Raw genomic sequence first — 26,083 nt, forward strand, 5'->3', positions numbered from 1 at the left:
TTTTTTTTTTTTTTTTTTGATTAAAAACATTATTATCGCCCTTGGTACATGTACAGTGATTTCTCAAAATCGTCCCGGGAATATGATAGTTATTGAACATGCCCACTACGCGCACACATACCCACTACTTACGGGCTAAAAAATACATTCTCATTGCTGTCGTGGGTACATCGGTGGGGGGCACGTTTCACGTGGGTCACGTGAGTTCTATAATTGTACCCATCGGCTAACTCCACGAGCCTTACAACAATGATACGACGACCATGCTGTCAGAGACTGATTGCTCTAATAAACGACGTCCGACGAACGCAATATTATCAATAGTTAACGATATATATTATATAATATTGTATAAAAATTATAGAGCATGAAACCCGTTTACAATCGGTTTTCGCCTTCGGTCTCTGACGAGATAATATCTTTCGGCGCGTGGGTTCCGGGCACGGCAATAAAAATCTGCTGCGAGCGGAAACGCGATAGCGGATTTTCCGGCGTTTTCGTAGATAAATTACTATAACCATCACGGCGGGGTGAACCAATTACCACGGTTTTAGGCGGAAAGGCGGCTTTATTTTTTTACACCGACACTGTGCCCGTTTCGCGGGGGGCTGAACACCTTTAGAAGTCACGTACGACTTACATAACTCGGACAAGCGACTGTGAGATTTTCAACAGTAACGATCGGTTTACTGTTAGCGAAGGGTGCCGGAGTTTTTCAAAAGTAAATAGCATAAAAGCCACGTGATATCCATAGGAACGCATTGAATAATTGAAAATGCAAAGTCATCTTAGATGAAATTCGAGAAGGAGTGGGTTTGAAAATTAACACGAAAATGTGTGAAAAAATTATATCTCGATTTTTTTACTCTACTGCGAATTTATTGACCGCAGCCGTAACAGCAATTTTTTCGTGGTCGTGCCCCCAAATGGATTATATTCAAATAACTTACACTTGAAATACTCGAGGAAATAAATTTGCCCAGTTTGAAGGTTTGGGTAGGTATCACACACTCTTTAATGACGTCCAACTTCAATCATATAAAAATATGTATGTATTAAAGTTTTAAAAGAATAACAAAATATTTTTATTTATTATCGTTCGGTTTTCGACATTAATCATTAAAGTTAAAGTCGATAAATCCAACTAAAAGTTATTTTGTTCGACAACAACGTTTTTTTATAATATTAAAATACCAAATTTGTTATAATAATTAAATTTTACTACACGCCGCTAGTTTCATAAATCGATTATATAATTACTGAATTTAACCGTAAATTAAGTCAATAAAATTAGTTTATAATTCCATCAATGTTGTCGTAGAAATAAAGTAAATCAAGAATTTGTCATTTTTTTAGCTTGTTACATACCCTAAATGTATTAATACTTATACATATAAGTAAACTTATTACTCATTATCTTTTCTTGTACATTTATTATAAGACCATCACGTAAAACTAAAATATAGAGTTTATTTTTAAGACTACTTGGTTTGCCTTCAGAAAATTATCTCGGAATATGATATATTTATTTAATTAGCTGAACGCATTGTAATATTAGTGCATTACTTTAATACTATGAAAAGTAATTGATTGCGTTAAAAAACATAGTCTGATAATGAACGGAAATATGAACCTAATCATTTTATTCCTCAGAATAAATATTTTTTGTGTGTAACGTGATTATTTTCATGGCATGTATGTGGTTTCGTTTTAAATGTAAAACCTTTAAATTCATCGTTGAATCAAATAAAAATCCCGACCAAATGAAATTCGCAGACTAGCGATTTACGCTAGAAATATATTATAAATTGGTATTCAATAAAATATTACCAATAGCTATTTTGCGAAATTCAGAAATATATTAAAATAAAAAATATGTCAATCATATTATCTGTAGTATGGTGTACCTACCATAAATAAATCCTTAACATAGTTTAAAAATGGTTGAACGGTTTGTAAATGTACACAAGAACATTATTGCTGACAACTGCTTTTAAAATGATTGTATTTATTTTATTTGATAGGAATATTACTAACCTCATACTGAATATGTTGTAAATTATTTCAATATTTGAAGAGTCACAATTTTTGTACAATTGCATACAGTCCAATTGAAAATATTATAATCTTATTGAAGATAAAAGTTATTTCTCTCCTGTTTTAAATGTTTCCATAAAATAAATTTAAATTTTCAAAAATAATAGTTTAATAGATCATTCTTTATTTATTTTTTGTTTCCTTGAAAGTGTCTTCAACAATTCACTCGAGACTAAATCAAAAGAAATATTCAATCTCCAATAATATCAATTTCGTGCTACTCAATATTCAATAAGTATCCATATTAAATTGTTAGACTGCTTATGTTTAAGTATAAATAATTGTATATTAATATAATATTATTATTTACATTTTAAACCATCGACGACTGATTCAAAATATAACTACACCGTTGTTACTCAAGTTTAAAAGTATTAGGTCTTTTTTTAATGATTGTTATTATTATTTTTTAGGGACTACGAAAGCAACAATATTCTTGACAACTTGTTATCTCGTATGGAGCAGTATGCCAACAATCTAGAAGCATTGGTCGAAGAAAGAACTGCAGACTATTTGGAAGAAAAAAGAAAATGCGAAGAACTACTATATCAATTACTCCCCAAGTAAGTACACATTAATTGCATTTTTCCGACACCCTTGCGAAAAGCATTTTCATTATTATAAATATAACAACAAATAAGTTATAGGTACCTATCTACTTACCTACATTATATGATTAAAAAAGTTGTAATAGATTTAAAAAACGGACACATGTAATAAGAATTTGCTTTTAAGACTGACTTCATTCGAGATCTGTCGTTAAATGTTTAATGAGCATGCTATGTTTTTAGTGTTCATAAAAAATAAGTAATTCTTACTGAACTTGGCGAGAATCGATCGATACCGAATTGCCACTGGAAGTTAACCACCAAACGAAATAGTTTTGACTTTTTATTACGATTATGTATTTTTAATTTTGATTTAATTTGTTATGTATTACGCTTGTACCGAAAACCAAGTTTTATTAGTTTCGAATTTTTGAAACCATGAATATCGCAGTAGGTCATAGGTATAGTGTCGTCCGTATATCCGATATTACAAAATATTATATTCGTTGTATACATTCTACTGTTCAAGTAACGCAATGGCTGACGTCACAATATGTTACAACTAGTTTCAGTTATTCTTTTATTTCCGTTTAGTAGGTACCGATTTCCCGTTTTTTAATTTTACTCGGATACAAAATCTCTACGTACCGATCGTTCATTACAATTACAACGATAATAATAATATTTTGATACTAATGTTTACCAGTTGTTCATCTGTAAGTATAAAAGTACAAAAATCTATATAGTTCATGGTTCATAACTATAAAGACGACTGTAGTAGGTACTTTGACGTTTATTTTGTCACTTTATAAGCTGATTGTTTAAAAATTTTAAAACTAAACCTTTATTATGAATATGTAAAAGAAAGGGAGCTTAACATAATGATGTTACGTGGCTAATAGCATTAAAAACTTATATTTTATAGAATTTTAAAAAGTTTTCTCAGTTTATAAAGATATTATTAAAAATGTTATTATACTTATTTCATTAAAATGTCTAAATAGTTTTAAAAAAGTGTTTAAATATCTACCTAAAATGGTTTATGGTATCCATTTAACAATATATTATACATAAAAATACATAACTTTATATTAAAACTCCAATTTGTTAAATGAAAATTATACTTTTAATTTATGCAAAAATTGTATTTTATTAAACTAATGGTTCGGATAAATTATTATTATACAAAAGCAGCAAACTATTACATAATTTGCATCGTACCTATTAAATGTAGGATTTTCATTCAAGATTTATAAAACTGTAACAATTTCGCTTTCGAAATATTGAGATATCCAACAAAACGGATATCAATCACCGCAGATATATATCTGCACAAGGAGAGTAATTTAATAATTAATAACTTACTATAAATAACATGAAATAAGTTTTGTCTTCAAGCTGCTATTACAATACCTATACCTGCACTGTCGCAACTTTTATAGGTAGCTAAAATGTTTAACAAATCATGGTTGTCCGATAAATCACGTATCATTGTAACCTATGTTCGAAGTAGTAATTAGTAGGTGAAGGCAATTCGAGTCGGATTAATAATTAATCATAACCTATGGTGGTTAATAACTTAAATAATTATGTCTGTTCATCGATAACCGTGATTCATAATAAACTTACTCGATGCGGCGTATAAGAGAACGGAGGACATTTTTTAGCTCCACAGAGTAATACAAATTTCTCGAAATAATTTAAAAACTAAATAATGGAGTGTCAGCTTGGACGTTCGGTGCTGTGATGGTCACTGGATAAAAGTCCACTCTTAAAACCAGACGATGAAAAACCTCATAATACCTAAGTTCGTAACAGGTTCATTTATCATTTGTAAGCGCTTTAAAACGTTCAACAATTATTTATTATAGCGGCAATATTATTACCGCATCGATCGAGTTTTTTCTCTCCCGTCAACAGAACGATCTGATGTTGTGACGGGTTTTATTATTATTATTTCTCGTGATGATAGTTCAGAATAAACGCAGTGTAATAATAATTTTTAATAATAATTAACGTAAAAGAAAATGTCATACCTTTCTGAAAGACAACAAACAATTTACACGTTTGTATGCAGCATTATATTTTTTTTTTTATAAAACTATTCAATCCGCACAATTTCTCGAGTGAAATTTACTAAATGTATTTAATTTAGGCAAAAGCAGAATACTCTCATTATAACATTATTGTTCACTTTGTAGTATTCGCGTATTTCAAATTTTAATATATTTCACCAAATTAACTCGCGAAAATAATTTATGATAGTATATTAAATACCTCATTAAGTTTATTTTTTATTTTCAAGACGACAAAAAACATGCAATTTATCTTAGATAATTTTGTGCTGAACTTGGCGTCGGAAATACTGTAATTAAATCCAAATTTCGTTGCGAGTATCAGTCGAGAAAAAAATCAAATCTAATTACTTGGCAAATCATTATGAAAACAAATTAAATATATTGTTATAAAACACAATTGCGGTTACATTTTCTCCCGTTAAGCTCAGCCAATCATGCAGTGCTAAGTACTCCAAAATTCAACCTATATACATGCTAACTATACTTTTACATCAATTTAGTTCAATAATTTAACATTAATAAAACCACATTTTACCCATGATATAATATTAATGTCTAAACGTTTATTAATGAATCGATCGGATACGTAAAGTTAATACATTTTTAAGTCCCAAACAAAATCACCACAGTCATAAACGTTTTTTTGAATTTTTTTTATAATTGGAAAATGAAAACAAGGAAAACTCGTTTTACTAATGGGTTGATTAACTATAAAAAGTTCAATATCGTATTTTTATGGTCATATAATCTGACTATCTGGTAGACAGCATTGATAGTTATGTCATTTTTATCTCAAATGTTATTATTCTTTTAACCACGATATCGACTTAATGACGTGCGAACTTTTGAACCGAATGCGGACAGAACGTACCCATTACTCATTAGTGACTACAACTGACGTCGGTTTAACCATCGTCCTTAACATTAAGTTTCCTGCAATTATCGAATACATAAAGTACAAATCGAATGGATAAACGAGAGCAATGTATAATATACGTACTGTTGGAAACTTTAGAATGACCAATAACAAATAAAAACCTTGAAAAAGCAAAACATTTATATCAATATAACAGAAAACAGAGAGTTGCAATATTCACAAGATAGTAAAACACATCCTAACTCAATACAGAAAAATACACAAGCGACATTGACGTCATAAAAAATGTGTACTCAACTCATCTGTGTCCCCTAGACCAGCAAAGCAATATAAACATATCCAATTATTATTATTATTTTTTTTTTTTTAAGACCTAATTCGTATAACTATAAACGAAAATAATACAAAAATGTTTGAGAAAAAAAAAACACAATGTGTAAAATATACAGAACAGGCACTGTGAGCCGCGATGTTTAATGATCAATAAAAAATAAGTGCCTAAGTGATAAGAGTTCAGTAGACATGTCGCGGTCGCTCGTCGCACTAATATTATGATCATCGCCATTGCTAGTAAACATAAAAGCATAGCAATAGCGTGAAATAATATTAATATTAGTGTTATTAATATTAATGGCCCAAGTTTAATTTCCCTGCATTACCATCTATATATATATATATAGAGTGAACATTAGGGTTTCAGCCTTCGGTTCGCGTAACATTTTCCCGGTCAGAGTGTATTCCTTTAAGACGTTTCGCACTGCGATCGTCCAATTGTAATATAGAACGTTTCAATTGCGGGCCAACGAACAGCCATCAATCACGTTACATTATCATTCCCAAGACGCGTCTTCTGTGTTGTCAATTAATATTGCGATGCTTCTTCTATACGCGATGCTAAACGCATAAACACCTCGTCGATTGAACCCGTCGTCGGCTGTCAAATATAAATAAATATTTAATAATGCGTACGTAAAAAAAAAAAAAAAAAAAAAAAAACTTTGACATAAGACCATCCGGCAATCAGTCCGACGTTCGACCGGACTTTGGCGGGGTACAAAAGTAACACGATATCATATTATATGTAGCCCATCGTTGCGCACCTGTACGGCATCCGCACGTCGCCGTCGTGTCGAGATAATCTCTCGCGCGTCGTTAACCTCCGAAAATAATGTGATAATATACGATTTTCTGTGTTCTATACAACACGGAAACGTCGGGGGCGGAGGGCGCGTAAACTGTTTTTAAACGAAACTCTTCTACGATTACGTATCGAAATGATTGATGACGTACCTACGTCGATTCGCAGGAATTGCCGGTTAAGCTCGATCGGTCCGAAACACGAGCCCGCCTACCGAAGATTTGTTGACGAGTTAATTTTGCGCGCACACAACAGAAAACAAAACAAAAAAAAAAAATATGACAAATTCCGTATCCGCTGCCGCGGTATTATTTCCACCGCCACACCCGAAGCCTTTTGACGTCCGGGAAAATGATTATAAACGAGACGGGAGTTTTAATCGCTACAGCGGGGAGCTGCGCAATATTCGCGGGACAAAGAACGCTACGCGACTTGGCGACAGTCAACTATGTCAGGTATACATATTTTGTATAGGCATTATTGTCAAAAAGACAATCGTTTGCTGTGTATCGAAAAACGCTAAGACAATGGATTACCGTGTCAAATCGAAATCGCAATAAGTACTTCTATGGTTTGATGCAAGGCTGCAACGTCTGTGTAGAAAATATTTTCCCGAAACGGAAAATATTATAATGATGAAAAGTGTGGACTTGAAACTCTATTGTTCGACCAGATGTATTTTTTCTGTTAAAAAATAAGAATTACAAACATTTTTATTTTTTACAGTGTACCATAACATTTGACTCGCGGAGTACTTTCGCGGCTTATTAAAAAGTGATATCTAGTAAATACATATCTCTTATTTTAAAATTGATTTGCTAAAAAATGTGAAGTGCAATAATTCTACATTATATCTTACGAATATTACAATACTCGTATCTGTATATGGATCGTTCACACAAACTGTTGGTTCTTGTTGTATTATGAGTGTTTTCATTGTTTTTATTTTTGTTAAACTGGTAGTAAAAATATTTTAAAATTAAGATTATGAAAATTTCTCGATGAAAATAATCAGACATTTCAATTCTCATGGATCCAAAAATGAAATAAATAAATTCACTATTGAATGGACCCCGAACATGTTGAAAAGTAAAAGCTTTTTGATTTCTCCCTGGTCCCGAATAGTTCGTTCAAAGAATTCGAATTAAAGTTATTTATTTAAATTGATCGACCTGATAATACAATGCTCGAGTTCACACATATATATATGGATATATATTCTGTTAAACGGCGTTTTGTTGAAGATGTCTATTGATTTGGAATATTATGCCAAAATGAAAAAATAATGAGTGCAGATAATTGTTTTAACAGTACGACGATAAATAATTAAGCCCGGCTTCACTTTGCCGGTCTATGATTACTATTATTATTGTTTAGTTTTTCCCGTGCTTCAAATAATATTATACTGCGATTGTTTGTGAAAAATTAACATGTTAAGCCACTATAGATGTAGAAAAGAACGGAGTTTAAGCACTACGCAAATATGAACGGCGCTAAAATATTTGTTCGTCAATTAAACACAAAAATGCCGAGACATTATTGATAAATAATTCACCACACATTTTGAGTTCGGCGAAACATTAAAAATAAAAAGCGTAAAATAAGTCAATATACTTCCGACAATACAACACAAACACTGAGGGTTGACATGTACACAACTGCGCACTGGATTTATAGAGCCGAAGGACATGCGAATAACGTTTCTTAAATTCGAGTTGCCGATTCTGCTTGTACCAATTTTCTTTTTCGTACCTATACGTTCTGCACAGCAACTTTTGTTAAAATTGATATTTACTGTTCAAACTTAAACAAACCGCCCCGAAAGTTACAACAGTATCACGTTATTCCGAAAGTTTTTGTTACGGATACCGTGGTAGGTACCTATACATTTATCCATTACGTAAATCCAATATACAATATAATAATATTGTAAACCAAATTATAATTTAATATTGCGATATCGTAATAATAAGACTCTCTTGCTTGTTCATTATGTAACTTATTATTATTACCAAACAGCGAGCGTTTCTGAGATAACACTTTTTTTTCTTCATTTTTCAAACATTGTTATTTTTTTACCTGATAGTTTTACTGCAGATAATATAATAATAACTAAGAAACTAGCTGATACCTTGCACTTTGTTCCTCGTTGAAAATGCCTACTCTATATGAGACTCGATGGTGATAATTCTAGCAGAATATTATGCCTAAATGCTGTGGATTGCGGACCTCGCTTGATTGAGTACTTTGTGTAAATAATATGTCTTATTATTTTTATTTTAATTGCGGATACGCCGATGAGCGGCTATAAGTGCAACTCAGCCACCTCGGTAGGCAATGTGCGAAAATGCAATTATACGCCTGCTTATACCTGATCTATACCCGATGAACCACTGCGGGCAACCAATAAACAAAAAAAAAAAACACCAATTTCTAATAAATATATTTATATTTCTTCTATAACTAATAGCAACACTATATGAACCAATATTTCCTTCGTAAATCTTAAGATCCCTGTTTGAGCTACTCCCCGGGTCGGACCTATCGGGTCCCAATTGCGAATCTAAACCATCCAGGGCGTCACCCAAACGCAAACAAAAAAATGCATTCAAATCGGTCCAGCCGTTTAGGAGGAGTTCAGTGACATGCACACGTACAGTATAATTATATGCATAAAGATTTAGTAGGCATTACATTAATATTGCATTTCAGGTGCCCAGCGGGTAACCCAAATTACACAGAAGCTATTCGGGTTTCACGGCGGCCCTTAATCGTTATTCACAATTTAATTTTATGATCACTCGAAATTTGTGAAAAACGACATAAATAATGTACAGTAGACATTAAACCGACCTTCGCTCCGAATCGTTTTTTTTTCAGAGTGCGATGACGATTTGTCATTCCTCTCAGATGTACCGCAGAAACGTTAAATGCAATACGCACTTCAGGCTGCTCGCGCCGAGTTGTGCGCGAATCGAAAACAGTACCCGAACACCATCCTGCAGTCTGTAGAACTCATATTATTTCCTTGTTTGTTTTATGTTTTAATCGAACCCGTTTTTGAGATCCGACATAGGAAATAATAAAATGTGCCCCCGTGTCTATGGACGATGATATACACAGACAGCAGAGGCGCGCGTCGCCCATATAGGTAGGTATAGTTAATGCAATGACGTAGGCACCGTGACGTATTGTTTTATTTGCGACTTGTATCTTACTTTCCAATTGAAACGTCTAGTACCATTATAGTGTACAACTGCTACACTCCTGCGCGATACAACTTTACGATGACACAAAACATTTTAGCAATAACGCACGTGTAAAAATTATACTTTTAACAAAAACTCCGATGAGCCACAGCGATGAAAAACCTTGACCCAAACAGTGTAAAATTGAATCCATTATTTTTGTTTTTATGGACCAACGGGATACTTGAAAAATTTTTCGCGGGATAATAAATCAAATTCTGATTTCCTCTAAAAAACAGTAAATATACTATGCATGCCTCTGTACAAGTTATTGATCGCAATAATTTCGCCTATTATTATTTTAGTTTAATATAGAAAATTGTATTTTTCACTCCGCATTTTATCTAGTCTGTAATATATTCAAATGATTACTTGAATGGATTTGAAAAGGGGTACTATTATAAAATTGCAGACAGTATTTCAAACTAATTCAAGCTTTGATGATTTGTCTTCATCTACCTTCATCACGATGAAGTGCCATCCTCATGACCTTATCACTTATCACATTTGTCATTAAATACTATCAACGATTCATCAGGATTAAATTAATTACGATTGACATCGTAATCTACATTTACCAAAAAAACGATGAATCATTTATATTCAGCATAAAAGTATATTTTTTTTTCAATTAAAAAATATTTATGAATCTTAATTACAACAAATCTTTTCATAACGGTTACGGATTATTAACAAGCACATTATAATTTTGCTCACATAACATACGTTTTTATGATTTTATATTTCAAATAATATTATGATTTCTAGGTCAAAATTCCCAAATATAGTCACTAATAGACATTGTATGCTTAATGAACTGCAAACCATATACTACTATAATAGCAATTGAAATGGAAACTTATATAACTTTCGTGAACATATATATTTCATTTATTCATCAAAATTGTCTGTTAAATATTATTATCATTCAAATAGCAATTGTAATTTTAAGTTTATAAATATTTAAATACACTCATAACAAGGTACACTTGATAAAAGGTAACGTTCCGTAAGAAATAATATCAAGATATCGTGGATGCATGGAGGTGCTATTATCAGTGAAATAATTCATACACGACGTAGTAACCCTAAAATATGTGTATACTAACAATTAGCACCCCTCTCCAATAAGATTTTTTATTTCATAATTTATGTAATGTCTTCTCTGCTCTCACACAGCCGACTATCAATTTTACTTTATTTTTTAATCATACTCTGGCGCCGTTCCTTATTCGTAAGTTTTATAAATAATAGTAAAACAATAACTATTTTCATTGTTATTGATTTTAAAGAACTTATATAATATTATTATGATATTACAATCGTAAATATATATTTTCATTATATAATGTAGTTATTATAAGGCATAATAAGTCAAGTCAAATTAATTTCAAATAAGATACTTGTGCCTGTTGTAAAATATATATGCTCATGACCTGAAAGTTGAAGCTTTTACTAATATAGTTCTATTGAATAATTAAAAATTAAACAAGAACTATTTGCATTTGGTTGTTAAAATATATATTACGTAGGTATCAATATTAATTTATGAAACACGACTATGAACAAAAATTAAAGCAGTAAAATTTGAAAAATGTATTCCTAGAATAATTATTTTAGAATAGAACTTGAGTGAGTCGTATTGGATGGAAAAAATGTTGTACTCAAGACAATTTACAAATCTATCTTAAGAATTAAGATTGATCTACAAGTATTTTACATCAAAAAGTGATCGGTTTAAGAGATTTTGTTGAAAAACGATTTCAAATGAATTATACTAATAACTATTAATAGTGTTTTTTTTTTACATTTTTGATTTATACATTGAAAAATTTGTTTATGGATTTTTTTTTTACTTTTTAGGTCCGTTGCTAGTCAGCTGATTTTGGGACAATCTGTGGTAGCTGAAACTTATGACAACGTGACAATTTACTTCAGTGACATCGTGGGTTTCACATCTCTGAGTGCCGAGAGCACACCACTTCAAGTGGTAGATCTACTCAACGATCTTTACACGTGTTTCGATTCAATAATAGAGAATTTCGACGTGTACAAGGCAAGCACGAAAAATATAAATTTAGTACGAAAACATCATCAACATCATATTTTGAGCGGTTTTTTTTTCAAATTCAGGTAGAGACCATCGGTGACGCTTACATGGTTGTGTCCGGACTTCCTGTTCGCAATGGCAACTTACACGCCCGCGAAATAGCCCGAATGTCACTCGCTCTGCGATCAGCCGTTCACAGTTTCACCATCAAACACAGACCAGACGATCAACTCAAGTTGCGTATCGGCATGCACACCGGTGAGTTATAATATTATTATTATGCGACTTAATACTTCTTTTCGCATCGATATCTACAAGTCCTGTACATGTACACGCTGATGCGTCGTAAACCACTGGACATCGTTTGCGATGATTATATTTTTTAATTAATTTGTACGAAAATAAAAGAACACAGTGACTTCAAACTTCCCGGAACGTTTTTCTGGCACACCGGGTCAGCACTCTTGAGCAAACTCCCTCGAGTTTAGGATCACGATTATGTTATGTCACTGAACTGCAATATATTACAAACTATAATATTAAACTCGTTTTGCTAAAATTTCAGATCGAGACATAATATTATCTTAAAATATATATGAATTATTATTGTATTAAGCCATTTTCCAAGCAAACTCCACAGGACGTAGCATTATAATATAATATGTAAGACTCAACGTTTTAACATTAAAAACGATAAGGAACAGAGACTATTCCATGTAAATTGTATATACATTATATATAGTTTCAACATTGTAGTCGTAACATATATATATATATTATATGCTTAGAGCGAACAGTATGTATACTACTAGCTGTATATGACTATATGAGTATGACTTATAATATGTAACTTTAAAAACAAAATGATCATCAAATAAATAATAAGTGATAAAAAGTTTTTCCAGCACGAAATACACTGTCTTAATGATATCTGAACTTACTATAAGCAATATAGACGAGATGTTATTACACCATTCCCAAAAATAAATACATTTTGAAGAATATGACTCCAAAGTTAATCGATAGTTATTGATATTTTCTGCACACGAGTACACAACTAAAATCAAACTACCTTTTTAATATATTTTAGACACATCAAACCAGTACATACAATTTAAATAATTAAAATACAATTTAAGTCTATGAAATAAATCATTGTTATCATTATAGATGTGGCATCGTTTATAAATATAAACATTATAAGAATCGTTAAAATAATAAAGTGTGTGTTCGTATTTTACGCAAGTTCCGCGGGGAGTTTATCGAGTTCTTGAGTAATCCATGCTATTTTTGTCTAAAAAAGTCCGCATATGAAAAAGAATACTGTATAACACTGTAACTATATGTAGGTGAGTATCTGATTGTGTTTACATTGTATTGTGTGCATTTCAGCTGTCGTTAAACTGACAATTGCATACATAAAATGCAAATTCAATAAATAACCAATCATTATTATAATATTGTAATATGTATTACAATAATTTAACTATATGCTGATGGGTCGCAGCTAGAATACCTACTAATTAAGCAAATATGAATAATTTTGAATACTTAATACCTGTTTAATGATAAATTGTAACTTATAACTTAATGAAAACAACAAGTAAAGTATTCAATAGTATACTTTTAGTTTCAATTAATAAGAAATATAATTCTTCCGGTAGTAATAATTATTGTTAAAGAGATAAATATATATTTGCATCAATACAAATTTCAATGATAAACGGTTAGGACAATGTAGTACGCATTCAATAATTATTGCATCGACAAACTTGTTCGACTTAAAAATGGTCTTCAACATTGCGAGTGAATCAAATGTATAATTTATAAATATATTATTTGAAATTGTAATTATTAATTCAAAATAGCTGCTATGATACTCAAACGATGATAAAAACTAAAAATGTTATAGTGCGTAACAATAATGTTAATTAGTTTGATAACTGTAGTGGAACACTATTTGATATAATCGGAAGCTAATATAGAAAATTTAGGCATGTAGCTAAAATATTATTACCATTAGGTGTGTATGACAGAGTTTATTGATATTATGAGGATATCAATATTACCAACCGCAAACTGCGCGAACAATATTTGAACGGTACGCTGTTCAAAATCTCTAATTTTCAGAAAACCAACATGAAACGTCTTAGTTTCTGCATTGACTGCGTCAATATTTTTTTTCATAAACAATATTATTTAAGATGAAATTTGGAGAATTCCCATGAATAATTTTGCACTGAAAAAATGGGTAGAGCATTTATTTTCTCTGCAAAGATTATGCAAAATTGCTAAAATTCACTTATTAAATATTACATAATATTACTTTTACCCGGGCCACAACCTCAAATATTATATTATTTCACATTCGTGTCGGCCATTCTGTGCCTGTTGACACGTACATGTATCGATTGCTTTTAGTTTGATATCCGCGCTACACACAGCTGATTGGGTACAACGGTATAATGTGCATTTTGGCCCGACGAAAACCATCAGCCGAGGCCCAAGACATAATATTATACAGCCTTTTCTCGACACTGGGATCGCGGCAAGAGATAAAATACGAATAACTAAAACAATGTATTCACGTCCGACCGTCGTTAATTTCTTAGTATTTGCAAGTGCACTCCGGAGGCGAGAAAAGCACTCAGCCCCGTCGAAGTCCGTCTTCGTTTAGCAATCATTGCCCGAGTCGGAACAACGGATTTTAATCGTTTAGCGAATAATGTCGCCGACGAAACCCGCCGTGACGAACAAAAACAAACAATATTATGCAATTAAAGTACACGGATTTAAATAATAATCTTTCGCGTGCAGTCGAAACCCCGTTTGTAATTGATAATAATTCGTTTTAAGCGCTGCGCGTTTTTTCAGTGGCAAAAATTACCAAAGTTTGAGTAAATTAATTATTACTCCTCGTTGTTGTTTTTTTTTTTTTTTTATGAGGGGAAAACCCCCAAAAGTCCTGTTTGCACGGTAATAATTTAATAATATGTTCACCTTTGTGTTCCACACAATATGACATTCAATAACCAATATCATCGTATTATATAACGTTTATCGATTGTGTCGTAGTAACATTATTATAATAATGGATGTCGAAACTTTTGTTGTACCTACACAAAACTGCACACGTGTTAATTACGCCAGTGGTCGGTGCAAAGGAAATGTTCTCGTGTACAATCGTACCTATATAAAACGCCATGGAATTAAAAGGCATAATAATAATAATAATGGTAATTATAATAATGGTAATAGGTTTAAAAGGTAAATATTTAAAAGCCTAAAGTAAACTGCGGTTGTTTGGCTGCCCCTCGGAGATTTGCACGCGCCAAATCGTATCGGCCGAGTTTATATCACTATATCGAAACCTCGTTAATTAGCATCGCGTGTGTGTGTGTGTGTGTGTGTGTGTGTGTGTGTGTGTGTGTGGGTGTGGGTGTTTAAAGTGGCATTCGATAATTATTGCCGTTCAAAATGTACAGTAACCCGCTAATTCTTTGGCAGTGCACCACGATAATCATTTGCACCATACCTATATCAGAAATCGTTCAAAATTGATACGCAACACTGCAACATAATAAAATACATTAAAAAAATTAAGATACAAAATGTTTGTCCATCCGAAGACAATGCAAAGTGATTTTTTCTAACACCAGATACTAATGCTACTGCCTCTGACACAATAATATAAATAATTTAATATGATTTTAATTTTTAGAATTAATTATATACTCGTACTAACTGTTTTTCAACGACAATCATTGAGTGGTTTTAATTTCACATTCTGAAGAAAAATACTTTTTAAGCGTTTTTTTTTTTTTTTGTTCAAGTAAGACTAATCACATTGAATTGATAAAAGTTAATTATTTACAAAGTGTAAAAGTTTAAATTATAAGATTATACAAAAATACATTGTAATGATTATTGGTACAATAGTATAACCAATATCCAAATACATCACACCATGTTTGAATAATAATGATTTATCTACTTAAGTTTAAAACAAAATAAAAGAAATATTGTAAACCGCCTACACGAAAATATTATGAAAGAAAATCAGTTTTTAAAAAAGTTCGAAATAATGAACACAACTTAACATTTTGTTAACGTCCGTTGTTATTATTATGTTTTGAGTTTTTTTTTTTTGTTTACCGCCAATGAATAATAAATTATTGTCTCGCGTATTAAGAGCAATATATTATTACCCTGCATTGCTCTTCGGCTCACCATTTTACCCTCTTCGGCGTGGCAAGTCTGGTCGGGCGATAAAAGCCGTATCGTACGACACAGAAATCGTGAAATCCCTCGGCGTAATAATATCCTTGGGCCGTTCCGGAATTGGCCTTTGCCTGTATACTGTTTTATACATAACATGCAGCAAGAGTTCTGTTTGCGGACGAGCTGCCGGCACGCAGAAAAAATAAAACCACGACAAAGGGAGACAAATGTTTATATTTTCCTGAGGACACAAAAACCGATTCCCTTTTTTTCAGTACCATCTATCGATGCTCGGGTGTGAATAATACTACCCGTTTCGGTGATATATATACACCGCAGGCCATATATACCTATTCGTTTTCGCATTCAATTCTCGTGGTCTGAAAAAAAAAGAAAGGTTTTAACACTGCAGTTTCAAAGCACTACAAATATCGTATGAGACCGCAGTACGCAATTTCGTATAGGAAAATCTAATCGTTATTACTATACTGCTTGCACGAAGGGAACCACTTATTTATTGTGTGGGTATATTGGAGTCGCCGTTATCCGAATCAGGGGAGTATTAAGAAACAAAACATCTCTAAAAATCTGATGCAAATTAAAATCATTCGTTTGGTGGGTGGGGGGGGGGGAAATGTATATGTTATGTAATACTATAGATTCATTCCAGTGCGTATATATTACTATATTATATTATTACGAATGATGCGCGATACGTCTGCCGCAGTGATATTGGATCGCCCGCTTCGACGTCCTTCAAAGGCTGCCTTCGAAAAGAATTGCCCGAGCAGCTCTTCAGACACTAATAAAAAAAAAACACACAAAAAACACAACAACAAAAATAAATTAAAATAATCGCGCCGACGGAGCCGAAAATGAAATTGACAGCCAAAGCGTTTTTCATTTGTCAGCGACTGCGCTGCGGGGACTGGCAATAACGGTAATCGTTCCTACGCAGAGCTTTCCGCTGACTCCCCCCCCGTTTCCCAATACGCACACATAATAACGTATATATATATATGTATATATGTATACGTATAATAATATATACACACTATATTATTATATTATATACGGACGCGTTAAATTCTTTATTGCCGACGCGTCTGCACGTGCCGCCAGCGATCGCGTATAATACTAATCCCAGCTTGTTCGACATTCACACAAATCTATTCGACAAATATCGCTGCAGGTATCATATTATTGTTATTATTATTATTATTATTATTATCATTATTATTATTATGTGTATATATGAATGTATGATAACAATAATATTATATATTATATTCGTGTGCTGCACTGCGCAGCAGTCTACTCTCGCGAGGGCGACGTCGTCATACCTCCGTTTACGCACACTGTGCAGACATTGTGTACGTCATGACTTTTTTACCTGAACAATTTTTTTCACCCGCACGTCTTGCAGTTTTGTTGACAAATAAATCGTCAGCGTCTAGCTTGAAGAGCCAGCGATGCAAGACGGCAACGATAATAATAATATCGATTATTTGATTAATAAAAAATACTATTATTATTATTAGTATTACCTATATTATACTAATCGCTTTTTAAACATTTTTTATCTACAAGCCGGGTGATCATGTGGGACAAAATAGATTTTGGTGCAAGCGTAATAATATATTACCGGAAAATAAGACCGTGCGCCGGTATCATAATACTATTTATTAAAAAATAATTGCCCAAGTCACTGTTTTCAGTGAAGGTGGGTTGGGAGAAGAAGTATAAGAGGACTTAGCTCTTCTGAAATAATCCCAAAGACTTCCCAAAAAATAGACAATGCTCTCCAAGTATAGAAAAAATAATATTTAAATAATACAATGAGTACCTATGTATACATATAGGAACTACGGTTATAGCGTGTAGTCATTATTTTTAAATAATTTATAAATTGGATCCAATTTTAATCAATGTTTGCAAACAGCTGTTATATCCTTGTGCAAGACTCATTCCAAAAATAATTTTTTTTTTGATTTATTTTAAAATATTTGCTGGAAGAGTAAAGTATATTTTTTGCTGTTGTTGTAGAAATATTATGTTTGGTTATTAGTTATTACTTATACTCATATGATAGAAATAACAAACATTTTTTAAAACATCGATGGGGAGAGTGGGTCATGTGAATTTGTGTAAGTGGATGTATTGGTGAAAAAAATACTTCTAAAATTACTCCAAACCTTGCGTCTATTTTAATATTTCGTTAGTTGTACGAAACCCATCTAGAGTGTACTCTTTCGGATATTAAGTATATCTACCTCCGCGAACGTTCGATAACAATTTTGATTTGTTTACTTGACGACTTAAGCACAGGCGTCAAATGTATATATTTTTTTTCTTTGTAAATAACTTAAAACAGCTGCTTAATTTATAATATACAACGTGTAATCTGTGTACAATATGACGCGGATATTTAATTTTTGACTATCAACCGCGACTCTCATATAATCTGCAATAAAAGCAAAAACGATCATTTAACGTCGTTCACTTTTGGTTGCAATATACCGGTATTATAGGTAGCTATATGGTGTTTTCAAAGTATTTGTAAGGTTATTTTTCCACAGACGCGCGCCTGCGCAGTACGAACTCATTAATTCCGAATCGTTTTCGGAAATCATGTGTGTATAATAATATAATAATATAATCATTATTGTTTACGTTTACACGTGTCCCGACAAACGTGTTTGTTTTTCGGACGCGGTGATCGATTTCGTGTCGAAAAACTATTACCAAACAACATATATTTATCAATATACACCAGGCGGACAGGGGAAGTATAATGGCGGTTTCCTGTTCATTTGTTGCGTGTACCTATATAATATACATACGTACACATATGTATAATGTATGACCGTATGTATATGTGTGTGTGTGTGTGTGTGTGTGTGTGTGTGTAGTTTACACCCTCTGAGGAATATTTTAATACAAATGGAATGTTTCGGCAAACAACGCCGCGTATGGTGAATGCATTATATTTTAATCCGAATAGTATTTTTGAAAAGGCTGATAAATAACGAAGCGCTTGTATATTATATTGCACTACAATGCAGGCGCTGCAGAGAGAATAGCTCGGGTTTTTGCATTACCAGAATGATAATAATATGAATCTCCCGTCTTTGTTTATCTTGAATCCTCTGCGTCGGAGATGGCACACGTGTCCGTCCGAACTATGTCAATTGTAAAACTTTTGCTTCGGACACCAAATAGTTCAAAGTTTGGACGGCTCCGAAAAGGTCTCCGGCCAAATAAGGTCTATCGCCACTCGCCCGCAACTCAATAACAATACAAACACGACCCGGCTAATTATTATTGCGCACCTATGTCGTAATCGTTGGGTGTATTTAAAATTTTAAAATTTCTTTAAATTCAATGCTGGCGATGACCGTTAGACCAATGCAGTGTCTTGGCCATTTTGTTTTTTTGCCATTTTGTAGTGAATATTTCAGTATCCACCTGCAAAGTTTGGTCTCAATACGGTTAAAAGTTAACACAATATCATTTCGGCTTCGTTCTATGAACTCAAAAAAATTCTTCAATAAATTACAACCTTCAGTTTGTATCGATGCGTACGTGTGGTGTAGATACTGAGATACGTATATTATGTTCAATATTTTTATTGTAGACGACAACAACAGTGTCACTGTTATTGGGTTAAAATCGTTTTCGTGATAAATTACAATACTGTCAATACTCGCAGCAATCGTGTGCGAGCAACGCGTGTTCGTTTCAATCGGGTGGAAAAATAATAAGCATTTCTAACTCGTCGATTTGTTTCAATGAAGCATCGATGTAAGCTTTCGAATGTTGGCCGATCAACGTTCACGATCGATCAAACGGAAATGTTTTCGACGGATAGATAGTAGAAACTATATAATATTGTGTATTTTGAATTTCAAAAACCATAAGACTATTAGATATGATGTTGTCGAACTCCTGTCGCGGGGGCGTATTGTTCATAACCAGATGCGCGTTGTGTTGTGTTTTCGTCCCAGTTACAAAATGAGATTCGAATTTATAATGATACATATTTTAGTCCACGAATGTGGTGCGCCTGTTGAAGGGATCTCTGATCAGTAATCTCGAGTAATCTGTCAATACTAGGTACTTAACAGTGTAAACATTGTTAATTCGTGAGAGTAAGTCACGGCTGATCAGCCTGATCTAGCTGGCACAGACGATGAAATTCAAATATCCAACTGGAGTTAGTAATTAATATATAGAGAAGTTTTAAAATTCGACCGCACAGTGTCATAATATTATACTTACACGCTTAGACGTCATACGTAAAGGCAAATATACAATAGGTATTATATATCGCTGGCGTTGACCGAGTTTCCGAGATGTAGTTTATCGGCCGGCCCGGCACAGTATAGAATATATATTATATATAGTGTGATCCCTTTGATAGCTTCCGTCGTAATATTATTCCAAGCAAACGCCCGTGCAGCTTTATGGTTTATTTTACGAGTTGTCGTGAGCACGATAAAATATCGACGAGTCCGGACGATCTCGCGTGAAATAATCATTCGATGGGTTTTTAAACATAAGCAAAAAAATATACGGTCATAACTATACTGCAGTATTTGTTGTTAAACAACCCGCTTATGTGAGCACAGCAGTTGTGAGTGCACGAAAATAACGAGTGATCGAGATTTCGAATAAAATTTTGCTATATAATATTATACCGCCTTATATATACCTAGGTATATTATGATGGTATATATATGAGGCGTTTTGCGAAGAATACGAATTTATTTCGAATACACACGCGCGGCTGGATTTTTATTAAAATTTAATTGAATGTTTCAAACTGGGAGTTTTTACGACGGCGTTGTTTTTATAACTTGTCTGATATTTTAATATAGTAGTCGGTGGTTCATAAAAATGATAGTCGTAAATAAACAATCAAATTAAGACGCCGAAAAAGAATCGCTCTGACGCTCTGTTTTTAATCGTCTGGATTTAAACTATTTGAATGGCGTACATTTTAACACGTTTTTATTTATTAAAAAAATAATATCTCATATTTTAGACATTCGGTGAGCTGCAATAGTTCTTGTTGATTGTCGTATTATGTTTTAATTCGATCTCCTTGGCCTTCTAAAAAATATTTAGAGTGAAATGCAAATTTTACAATCACGTTATTTTTCTGAAAATATGACCGATAAAAATTTTAGATTCACAGTGAACCACGTGGTACAGAAAATAATATATTTTAATATAGTTGCGACGTTTGAACGTATACACTTTTAATACATATTTATTATTTTGCACACCGATTGGATAATATACATTCAGTTTTTAACAATTAATTGTAATTTAAATTGTAATAGAACAATACCTATACTATGGTTTTGAAAAACATGTGCTTTTATCTTTCCATAGGACCTTGTGTAACCGGAGTGGTTGGACTTAAAATGCCAAGATACTGTTTATTTGGAGACACGGTCAACACAGCCTCGAGAATGGAATCCAACGGACAAGGTATGTCTTATGTTATATATTCTTCTGCCCGTCGACGTCAATGAAAACATCATTGACCGTTGCTTTAACCCAGAAAGGAACAATATCCGTTTAATAAACGGATATACGCGTACCTATCGTCGTTTCACCGCATCAACCGTTTCCGTGAAAATGATCTAAAACTATATATAACGCATGAGGTACCTACTCGAACACATTATAGTATGGGAATTATTACATAGGTACTTATTTGTATTATTATTATTATTATTATTATTATTGTATATCCGTGCACATTTGAATCGGATCGCTCCCTAGACCGGTCACTGGGTCACTGCGGTGTACAAACTAATAACTATACGATAATATAAGTACACGAATTCCCTATTTGCACTGCGCAATTGAACCGTTCCGACACACATACGCGAGTATCAAGTATATATATATATATTGCCATACCCATACGTCATTATCCTGCAGTGCCGTCGTATATGGCGAAGCTGTTCGTTCCTCTGTCCTCGTCGGCATACAGGTAGAGGTATGTCATAAAATTGTAGATGCATTGTGCACGCATATATAACATCATTTGCGAGGGGCAAAACTAATTTGGATAATCGAATTCCGTCGTACGACATATTGTGAGCAACACCGACGTATTATGTTATACATAATAATATTATAATATAATATAAAATACGTATACCTATAGGTATAGGACATTATCACAGTGCAGCAGCTATTATCATTTTCACTGCGTACCTACCTACCTATATCGTATATTTTCCGATTGGGGTTGCATATATTGTATACGGGTATACTATATATTCAAACTAATTACTGCAAACCGAAATCAATTGTACGTACCCGCTATATGAGTAAAGGTATCTGCGGTACACATAATATGTGTATAGGTATTTAATAATACGCCAAACGGTTTTATTAGTTGATAAAAAGGTTCATCGTAGATGACTACACAATATTATGGTGTAATGCGATGCAGAAATTCGATTCACAATACCTATCGTTACGAACATCCATGACAACTCATCTTTTTAGACGCAATGCACCTATGGATGATGGGTATACGTATCTAATTTGTATTTTATTTTGAAATGCGCTTTAGTCCGCACCTGTCAGAAATCATCCCGGCTTCAAATAATTTATGATCTCAAAAATTAACTTCGGTTCATATTTTTCAATACACCGACGTCATTATTCATTCAATCTGCGCGTGTGTCTATCCGTCGAACAGCATTTTCCATATAATCTGTCAATTTGGCGCACGTCAGCAAATCCCACCGAACTCGTTCGTCAGTGCACGTCATATTATGCCAACCGATCCGTCTGAAATATGGTTGGTGTGCATATTTACCTACATCGGTGCTTGGTAACATAATCATCGGGTCCATGATTAATCCTCAAATCCAAAAGGTTATCCGAATGAGACATTGACGACGGTGTGTCTAGAAAACTCCCTGTAACCCAAAATTATCACCTATATCATAACGCATCGCGACCATTAATACAAATACAGGGTGCGGCACAATGGGCTCCCACATTTCTGAGGTGAATTTAAAAAAAACTATACAGGATATATAGAGAAAAACATTTTATTTTTAAAAACTATATTTCATAAGGTTTTTTGTGAAATAGCTATTGTAGGTATATTGTAACGAGAAAAGTTGAATTACTTAACTGCACTGGCTCGGTTGAATCCATCGTTGACTAAACCTTTGATCGTTGAAGCGTGTTATCACGACGACAATTATAGAATATTATGTAATATACATAATATATTGTAATTCACGAGTCTTAATTCAATAGAGCAGATATTGAAGATTTCCACGCTTTTTATGTATAGGTACATGAATTTCGGGGCAAAGTTAACAATCCTGTGTGGTAACCACCCACTGGTATACATAGTTACACATCCTGTCTTGCACAAGCCCTCGCGATCCATGTGATCGCAGTTAATAAATTCAAATTTAAATTGTCTTGTTACAATCGTATTGCTCTCATCGCTATTGTTTACCATGCATAGGCTTTAATGAGTAGACCAACCTTGCAATACTGCGTGTAATCTCAAAATAATATGCTTCGCTGACGTCGCTTTGAGCAGTTGAACTCACCCCGTATTATATCTCAATACATAATATTATTACTCATTATGTAGGTACCGACGCGTTTATAGATATTTTATGCCTACGAATATCACGCATGAAATATTGGCCAGGTTAACACGGAAAAGTGAAAGTCCGTTATATCCGCAACGATAAACCAATGACAATATTACATATGGAAAAAATATTTATAGGTTTACATGTTACCACAAAGCTCAAGTGGTGTACCTATTGTTTATTGTTAAATTACATCTACAATAAGATTTGTGGATAGAACATCTAATATTTTAGTCGGTCACGATCAAAGTAGATACGGATGCACACGAAAAAATATGATTTTCTGAGCGCACGTCACTCTGGACAAAATAATTGAATGGGAGAAAACCTCAATTAATTGATTGTTCGGGGTAGAGCACACTGCACACATACATATATATATATAGTTTATAACACTTTTAACGTGTGTTTGTGTATTTTCTAGCGTTGAAAATCCACGTGAGCCCGCAAACAAAAGAAGTGCTCGACACGTTTGGCACGTTCGACTTGGAACTCAGAGGCGAAATCGAGATGAAGGTGAGGAAACGGATTTAGGTCCATTATTTTCTAATCCATTAGGCGTCATTTTTGTCCTCGTCTTGGGTTTTACTTATATATATATTATATGTTATACCTATATGTGCGTGTGTAATAATATCATCTGCACCCTACGCATATATACTATTACTTTGGCTGAAAAAAACGACGACAGGCGGAATCACTCTGTGACGTAGCAAGAGGTTGTATCTATGGGGGGAGGTGTAATCCTCCAATCAACACCCCCCTCCTCCCACACACACACACACACATACACACCCAACCGCAAATTGTTACAGTGATGAAATACCGCATCGGTTATAACTATTCCCCTGTGCTAATGTATAATAAATACACTTATCCCTCTGCCAATATCGTATTTAAATTTAATTAAAACATGGCTGGCACAGCAATGAAAACAGAAATGTCTACCAAAAGTATTGCTATAATATAAAGAAATAGAATGTTTTAATACTGCGTGCCACGGTATTATATATTTATATGTGTATAACAAGTACATTTTTGTCTTTTGATGTATTTAAAGAATTTACCTAAAACCTATACAACGGTCTTGACAACCACTCGGTCATTCAATACCAATATATTGTGTTGAGTATCGAATATAATAGTTTAAACAATATGGTGAATTTTTAACGATAAACATAATCTTCTCAAAAAGCATTAACGTTTTTTAAATTTGTTTTTAATATGTTTCATAATTTTTAAATCATATCCAAGTATGTACTTACCTATTTATGCAGTTGAGATGAGCTGAGTATAGTGGACTTGTACTAAACTGCACTCGTGATAACCTTCAATACTTCTTAACTGCACGTCCAAATTTCGTTTTTTTTTTATGCATTGAAATTCTCAACAAAATATTCTGCTTAAAATATGAAATCAAACGTGTCATTTAAAAAGTAAAAATGTTGTTTTGTAATGACTTAGTATTTTGTACAAAAAAATATTTCCCTAAACATTAATAAGTGAGTACTTTTCGAGAAAAGGAGGGTCTATACCTTACAAATAATCACCTTAGCACCTACCTAGTACAACATATTTACAGTTGCGTATAGCACAAGTTATAATAATATAATACATTGTAAATAAACATTACACAACTATTATATTTTTTTTCATAAAATCATCTCATTTTTTTATTACATATTCTGAATTCTGATTATCCATCAAATATAAGGTACCTACCTAATATTATTTATAACTGTCAGTTTTTCCTTCCATGGGTCAATAAATCCTAAAATACGCTAACCTTCTAACCCTACACTCACGGCTAGACACCATATACTAATGAAAACAATTTTTTTTTTCCTATTTCCACCTTGCACAGGGAAAAGGAAAAGTAACGACGTACTGGCTGTTGGGCGAGAAAACTCCAACCACCGAAATGGCACCTGTGCTGCCTGTGAAACCGATCGGGTCGTTTTCGAAAATGCACGCCGCCAACAGCGTCGGGTCATCGTCCACCAAGTCCGTGGCCAACAGCATAGCCAACCACAACAATATCAGCGCGTCCACGCCGCTCTTGCAAGGCGACAACGGCTAAAAATATTCGTCCGATTTAGTATTATTTTTTTCAAAATTTTTTTTTTTATATACATACATATAAATAATTATATTATTATTATTATAGTCAC

General features: G+C 33.1%; 1 protein-coding gene across 1 annotated transcript in view; it reads left to right on the plus strand.

The window, feature by feature from the left end:
- Positions 1–26,083, plus strand: part of LOC111028584 (atrial natriuretic peptide receptor 1) — a 284,757-nt gene extending 258,674 nt beyond the window's left edge. The window contains exons 16-21 of the mRNA XM_022307288.1: positions 2,511–2,660; positions 11,850–12,042; positions 12,120–12,294; positions 21,658–21,756; positions 24,337–24,428; positions 25,777–26,083. Of these exons, the coding sequence (XP_022162980.1) occupies positions 2,511–2,660; positions 11,850–12,042; positions 12,120–12,294; positions 21,658–21,756; positions 24,337–24,428; positions 25,777–25,992 (925 nt within the window). The 3' untranslated portion in view covers positions 25,993–26,083. The remainder of the gene's footprint in view (positions 1–2,510; positions 2,661–11,849; positions 12,043–12,119; positions 12,295–21,657; positions 21,757–24,336; positions 24,429–25,776) is intronic.

This window comes from Myzus persicae, unplaced genomic scaffold, assembly GCF_001856785.1.
Source record: "Myzus persicae strain clone G006 unplaced genomic scaffold, MPER_G0061.0, whole genome shotgun sequence".
Classification (NCBI taxonomy): Eukaryota; Metazoa; Arthropoda; class Insecta; order Hemiptera; family Aphididae; genus Myzus; species Myzus persicae.